Source organism: Benincasa hispida, chromosome 9 (genome assembly GCF_027475165.1).
Source record: "Benincasa hispida cultivar pf3 chromosome 9, pf3_genome.v1.1, whole genome shotgun sequence".
NCBI classification, from domain to species: Eukaryota; Viridiplantae; Streptophyta; class Magnoliopsida; order Cucurbitales; family Cucurbitaceae; genus Benincasa; species Benincasa hispida.
The window spans coordinates 99,433,763-99,441,417 of record NC_143486.1 but is presented as its reverse complement, the minus strand read 5'-3'; the positions used below and the strand labels follow the sequence as shown (position 1 = coordinate 99,441,417).

The 7,655-nt window shown below is 35.7% G+C and overlaps 1 protein-coding gene across 4 annotated transcripts; it reads left to right on the top strand.

Annotated features, from left to right (window-relative positions):
- Window positions 1–855: 855 nt before the first annotated feature.
- Window positions 856–6,654, top strand: LOC120086048 (WD repeat-containing protein 26 homolog). 4 transcript variants are annotated; one of them, XM_039042468.2, is made up of 6 exons: window positions 942–1,335; window positions 1,863–2,094; window positions 2,269–3,096; window positions 3,526–3,627; window positions 5,214–5,843; window positions 6,281–6,654. In XM_039042468.2, exons 3-6 carry the CDS (start codon window positions 2,296–2,298, stop codon window positions 6,494–6,496), a joined length of 1,749 nt encoding a protein of 582 aa, XP_038898396.1. In that variant the 5' UTR covers window positions 942–1,335; window positions 1,863–2,094; window positions 2,269–2,295; the 3' UTR covers window positions 6,497–6,654. The 4 variants fall into 4 exon arrangements, with proteins under 4 accessions (XP_038898395.1, XP_038898397.1, XP_038898396.1 ...); XM_039042467.2 differs by lacking the exon at window positions 1,863–2,094 and having other exon boundaries at window positions 856–1,335; XM_039042469.2 differs by lacking the exon at window positions 1,863–2,094 and having other exon boundaries at window positions 901–1,375.
- The last annotated feature ends 1,001 nt before the right edge of the window (window positions 6,655–7,655 follow it).

The window sequence follows — 7,655 nt, the reverse complement described above, 5'->3', positions numbered from 1 at the left end:
CACATTCGTGAAATATGTGGCTTGTCTTCTAATAAAACCCCTCCAACAATATTATACAAAGACAACATAGCTTGCATAGCCCAAATCAAAGGAGGATATATATTAAAGAAGATAAAACAAAACATATTTCACCCAAACTTATCTACACTCATGATCTTGAAGAAAATGGTGACATCATTGTACAACAAATTTGTTCGAAGGATAACCTGACAGACTTATTTACAAAGACATTACTAACCACAACTTTTAGAAAATTTGTGCACGACATTAGAATGCGGCGACTTAGAGATTTTAAGTGATATTTTCACAAGGGGAGTAAATATATTGTATTTTTTTAGAAGTATATATTATATGAAATATGTACTCTTTTTCCTTCACTAGGACTTTTTCCCATTGAGTTTTTCTTAGTAAGGTTTTAACGAGGCATATTTCATATATATAATGGGCATCTAAGAGGGAGTATTATAAATATTATACAATATAGATGCCCGTCCCAAAAAGGACCATCTGTCCCTAAACACGTTACTCCATTTGTCATAAAATTATACACGGTTAGTGTCCTAATAGCCACATCCTACATGCCAATTCTCCTATAAATAATGGTCATTTATGTATTTTATAGGATGGTGAAGATTGGTGAGAAATCTAAACTTTTGGGAAAAATAGAGAAAATTTTATGATTTTCATATTTTCTTTATTTCTTTAAGTTGTTTATTTTTTTATATTATTTTACTATTTATTATATTATATTATATTTTTCATATCCGTATTCTCGTTGTTCTCCTTAATTTTACAACACAAACGGATCATCGTCTCAACCATTATTAATGGAAATGTGAGAGAGACAACAACACCGGCCAATGCGAATCTAAAACTACAAACAAACAGTTGCCAGTTTTCGTTTCGGCCATTTATGTGAAGGCCCAAACCAAGAATGAAGCAGGCCTCCCATGGCGGCCATGTTTCAAATTCTCTCTTGTTTTCAACTCTCTCTCGCTCTACACCAAAACCTTTTGATGGGGTTTCCTCTAACCAAGCTCAAAATCCACCGAGCTCCTCTTTCAAGTTCCAACCCACAAAAATGCTACCGACTCTTCTTCCTTTTTCCTTCCTCATTTCATTCCATAACCCAATTCATCAATTCCAATAAATATTTTATCATTTTTCACCCCCTTCACACTCCATCTTCTTCTTAACTCTTCTTTTTTTATCTTCTTCCATTATTGCTCTCTCCTCTTCCTCTTCCTCTTCAAAATTTCCTCTCTTAATCTTCCTTTTCTTATTATTTCTTTTGTGGGGTTGCTTTATCTTTCAGAATCTTGCCTTCGATCATCGGTTAGTTGACACTTTCCCTGGTTGGTTGTCTAATTCTTAGGCAAGGATTTCCGCCCCATTGTTGTTTCTTTTATTGATTTGGAAGGGTGCTCCAATTCCTTCTTGTTGTTGTTGTTGTTGTTGTTGTTGTTGTTTGGATCTTTGATTTGTTGGGATTGGTTGAGTCACTGATGATTGCACTGCCAACTGGAAATGCAGGAAATCTATTTGATGAACTTCAAATAATGTTTGTTTTTAAGTCAAAGTGATGGTAGCTTTGGGCATTTTGCCGCATGCTTGAATAAGATAGTGTTATCATATGAGTCTCTTGTGTTTTGTAGTTTTGTTTGTAGAAATGGATTGCTTGTATTGTTTGATCAAGTGTATTGGAGCAGTTCAAGATCTTTGTAGCTTATTTGAAGTGAAGTTCTTAAGGGAAAATGATGAAGATGAAATGAAAGTTGAACTCTTTTTTTTAAGTGTGGATCCTTATAATTATTGTTTGTGGACATGGTAACTTTAGTTTCTTTGAAATCATTGCATTGCAGTTGCAGGAAGTATTGCAGTTCAGTGAAAAAGGCTTGATGCAGCTGTATTATTCAGTTCAGTGGGCCAATAACCATTTTAAAAGAACAATGGTTTATGCTGGTTTGATAGGACTTGATCTTTTGGACAATTATAGCAAATACATCTGAAAACCAATAATTTGAAATCTGATGATAGCATACTTGGAGATTGACGTTCTTCTCTCTCTTTAGTTTGAGGAGGGTGTTTGTTTGTGTATGTTCATGTTCATACGCTCTCTGTTATTTCGGTTTTTTTCTTTATTATGGAAAACATGCTTTGTTTAAAACTTGTGAATCTTGTAGGAGTTTGCTCTTTTAGAATTGTTTAGTTAACTTGTTTGTTTGAAACTAAAATGGAAATTGATTTGAAATTTGTGCAATTTTATAGATATATATGGACTGAGCTAAACCTTTCATGGGAGGTGTGGAGGATGAAGAACCAGCCTTGAAACGCATGAAAGTAGCCTCTACAGAGTTAAGGGGTCTTTCCAACGGTTCGTCCATTGTAGAGCGTGTAGGGGGTTCTTCTAGGAACTTGATGGCTAGACCCCTACCGTCTGAAGGAGACAAGGGCAAGGTTATTGGTTCGAGAGGAGTTATTAGAAAAGATGAGTTTGTGAGAATAATTGCTAATGCATTGTATTCTCTTGGTTACAAGAAGAGCAGTGCTTGTCTCGAGGAAGAGTCCAGAATACCCTTGCATTCTTCTGCTGTAAATATATTTATGCAGCACATTCTTGATGGAAATTGGGATGAAAGCATTAATACCTTACATAAAATTGGTCTATCAGATGAAAGTATGGTTAACTCTGCCTCCTTTTTGATACTAGAGCAGAAATATTTGGAGCTTTTGCAAGTTGATAAGGTCATGGAAGCTTTGAAGACATTGAGAACTGAGATTGCTCCCCTTTCTATTAATAACAATAGAATACACGAACTTTCATCCTTTATCATGTCTCCTTCACCGAGTGGTTTAATTGGTTCACCCCGTGAAGAGCATTCGAGTGCTAAGTCTCGGACAAAATTGCTGGAGGAATTGCAGAAGCTTCTTCCACCGGCAATTATGATACCTGAAAATAGGTTGGAACAATTAGTCGAACAGGCTCTTTTGTTGCAACGAGACACTTGTCTCTATCACAACGCTTCAGATCAAGAAATGTCATTGTATTCGGATCATACTTGTGGCAAAAATAAGATACCTTCTCAAACTTTTCAGGTGAGTTTTTACTTCAAGCAAAAATGTTGAGTAGAGCTTGTACTCCAGTAAACTCTAGATTAGTAATTTTGAAGTTTCCATTTCTTGTAAGATTGTTACTTTTGAGGTCTTCAGTTGTAAGTTTCTCATTCCTTTTATAATCTATTTGAGGAATCACTACTTCGTAGCAGTCCGTATGCATCATAACTGTTAAGATCTTTTTTGTTTTGTTTTGTTTTTTCCCCATCTTATCAGAAGCCATGAGTTTCAACTTAAGAAGAGAAATAAGTTGTGACACGGGAAGCCTATGTTGAATTTGATATTTAAATAATTATTTACTTCAGAAGTACAATTCTTTAACAAATTGAATTCTATCATATCATGATACTCAAAATGTATTATAATCTGTTTGGCTGAATCTAGTTTTTACATTTTTTTTTTCTCGTGCAGGTATTACAAGCACATAGTGATGAAATTTGGTTTTTGCAATTTTCTCATAACGGGAAGTACTTAGCTTCATCATCTAGTGATCTAGCTGCAATCATATGGGAGGTATGATCACAATCACTAACACTCTATCTATATTCTGGTCTAAGTGATCTATGTCCATTTGGAATGTTGTAATTACTATTTATGTGGTCTGATGGTCTTACCTCTTAAGCAAAAGCTTGTATGGTTTTACCTGCAGACATCTTTAAGATCCTACCATCCCAATTGAGAAATATTTACACAAATGATTATTATTATTATTATTATTATTGTCGAACATCTGTGAGTTTTTGGGTCAACTAATGCATCCCTTAGCTAATTTAAGGTGACAACAGGTTGACCCTACTATATTTGATTACTAAAAAATTTGTAGGATTTTAATATCTCAAATAGGTGGCCAACATAGGAGTTGAACTAATTTCCTTGGGGTAGTTAATTTTTTTCTCTTGCTTCAGTGACCACTCGGTCCATGGTGATTAGAAGAATGAAAATTAAAAACAAAGGGCTAATGTAGAAGAGTACAATTTCCTTCATTAATACATTAATGAAGGCTACAGGAAGAAGGCATCCTTTCATCGAAGTCAATGGTTCTATGACCATTTCTTGATTAGGTGTTTCAACAAACCTCAATCCCTTTTCTTTAGAACTACTCACATTGAGCATAGGTTTCAAAAAAGAATTATGTAGATCAAGCTTATGAGGTTTGGTAAAATTTACTCGCTTCTTGAAAAGCTAGTTTCCAGAACCAATTTTACTTGAGAGTTATATAAGTGTTCTGATTGGGTTTACATCTCCACATCAATAGCCCTTCTAATTATTGAATCATCTGCATGGCTTGCAACTAAGACATAAGTCATTAACGTCAGCAATAATCTATTTCCAGTATCTTCGATGCTTCAGTTCTATCTACTATGCCATTATTTGCCATTGGCCGGTGTGTGGCTTAAAGTTATGCAGTGGTTTTGTTGTGGTCTCTGGACTTTCCTTTTGGTGTTGAGCCAATTTGGAACTAACTTTTGGATTAGTTTCTTGTATTTGAGTTATGTAGTCTTTGAAGCCTAGATCTAATTATTCATATGATTATGGCATAGGGCAGTTCAAGTTTAGTTTGTGAATTGTGTATATCTAATTTTTGTGGAGACTCAATTGACAGGGATGCAAAAGGTCTTGATCAATATAATAGCTTATTTTTTCAAATATTGTTCAACTACATAGACAATACATATTTTTGGAGTGAACTAAAAACATCTAATTAAAGTAGTAACTTGGTCGATATTTTAAGAGAAAATTGCATAGAAAAAGATATGATTTACCGACTCATTGGCTTTGCAACAAAGAAAATACCAGTTTGGAGAGACTAGAGAGAGATCCAAAAGAGCTTTATTTTCTGCTACTAATAGTAAACATTTAATTCTTCCAAACCTAAGCATCATTTCAATTCCATATCTATCTTTTAAAGAAGAGGCTTTTCTGTTTTTCCTTTCTATCTCTTTCATCTTGCTTTTGATATATCAATCACGAGGTGGTTTAACCATGCGGCTCAGGCCAGTATCCCATGCGTTCAAGTGTCAACAACTACCCTTTGGATCATTGCCACATTTGTTATCTGCTGTGTCTATCTAATTTGTGTGCATACCTGGCTTCTGTAGGTAAACTCCAGTGGTAAGGTCTCTCTAAAGCATAAACTATCTGGTCACCAGAAACCCATCTCCTTGGTTTCATGGAGTCCTGACGATAGTCAGCTGTTAACCTGTGGGGTGGAGGAGGCCATTAGGCGGTGGGATGTTTCTTCCGGCAAGTGCCTCCATGTTTATGAAAAGGCTGGCTTTGGGTTGGTTTCTTGTGGATGGTTTCCTGATGGGAAGTCTATTCTTGCTGGGATTAATGACAAGAGTATCTGCATGTGGGATTTAGATGGCAAAGAGTTGGATTCTTGGAAAGGGCAACGAATTTTGAAGATATCGGATTTAGAAATAACAGATGATGGGAAGAAAATTATTACCATATGCAGAGAAACTGCTATTTTGCTTCTTGATAGGGAGGCAAAAATTGATAGATGGATCGAAGAAGATCAAGTAATAACTTCTTTTCGGTTGTCCAAAGATAATAAATTCTTGCTGGTTAATCTTCTGAATCAAGAAATCCATCTATGGAGTTTAGTAGGTGAACCTAATCTTGTATCAAAGTATAAAGGTCATAAGCACACCCGATTTGTTATTCGGTCCTGTTTTGGAGGACTTGAGGAATCTTTTATTGCAAGTGGTAGTGAGGATTCACAGGTATGCAAATCTTTTTGACCTTTTAACATTTGAGAACTTCCTTTCTATATTTAGCCTAGATTTTTCTTTTTGTTATCTACAATGTTATATCTGGATGTGAGTATGCCAGCAGCATGTCAATGTCGGGCACTGACACCTCGGCCATGTGGAAGCATGAATGCTTTATGTTAATGGCAACATTCTCTGTCAATTATAAAGGATTTATTTTGGTTGTAAAAGAAATTTCTTTGAGATGTATCTCTGGGTAGCTGCCTTACAAGGGAGAAGTCTGCATTTGTGTTTGAATAGAGCGATGCTAGTTGAACAAAGGAGGATTTCGGTGATGTAGTTAAATTGAAAACACTAATCTCCTTCAGAATCTCGAGTTTCTTTCTTCTATAAACTCTATATATACCCTTTTGTATGTCTAATTGATGGTTCTTTCTTGCTGTCTGCAGGTATATATATGGCACAGAGGATCCGGGGCGCTTATAGAAGCATTGCCTGGTCACTCTGGTTCAGTTAATTGCGTGAGCTGGAATCCTACAAACCCGCACATGCTGGCATCAGCCAGTGATGACCATACAATTAGAATATGGGGCTTAAAGGGACTAAATGTAAAACGGAAGAATGCGTACAGAAACGGTGTGCACTATTGCAATGGTGGAACTTAACGAGAAGACTTACTGCTGTCCCCGGTTATTATTCTTTTCTTCCCTCTCTGACAGTTGCCCCTGTAAATACTTACTACAGTCACTCTTCTAAGTTAAGATTCATGTTAAATCTGAATTAAGAAGTTTATTTCTGAAATGAATAAGTTATTTCAATGGTACTTGCTTCGCTTTATTTTGTCTATTTCATGCATCACAGATCTTAGGTGGCTTAGGCATCTAGAATACTATTTATTTTGTTTCATGGGATTGCTTGTTGAGTTCGGGATGGGTTACCGAGCAATAATTCAATGCTTTGGCTGCTATGATCTGTATTCTTGTGTGAAACTTGATTGAGATCATTTGGTATTATCAAACATATTATCTATTGCTAGCTTGGTTTTTTCTTATCTGTTTCTCTGCCGCTAAATGGGATCTTAAAGAACTGTTTCTTTGCTCTTTAATGAATTACTTTGAAACAGTTTACTGTTTCTTATCTTCTTTTAGGTGTTGTTATATAATTTTTCATTCCTACCACTCCTTGGATTGCTCCACTTCCCTCCAAACCTCCCTTGAATTTTAACCTGGGGCTGGATGACAAGTAGGTCGACTTTTGATTTTAATCGGGGTAACAGATGTTGCACCCCGTATTATTGCTTGTCATCCAAGGCCGTTGAGAGAGGGAGAGAGAGAGGGAGGGAGAGAGAGAATTCGTTAAGTCTTCCACATGGAGGCTTAATCCAAGATGTTAAAGGGTATGGTCATATATTCCAAATCTTTAGGCTGAAGTCACCTCTTGAGAGGCAGTTGGATTTGGAATTATATAAGTTTGCTGTTATAATGTCATAGAATCCTGTTTTGTCTTGCATTACAAAAATAATGAATTATAATTATCATCTAGAATAGTTGACTTCATTGTTTGGCTTCTTCTAATTGCATGTGCTTGAGTTTTAAGCCTACTTTTGAGTGATGCGCTGTCCAAATTCATTTCATATTCATAAAAGTTGAGTCTTGTTAGTTACACCATGAAGAAACAGTTGTATGTTCCATCTCTTCTTCTAAGGTATATTCAATGTCTTAAAGTCATTGATTTAGATATACACATTGAAAGCTCAATCAAAGCATACAACATATGTGAATGTACCTAAACGTGATAGAAACGGCGTGTTCTCGTCGTTGATTA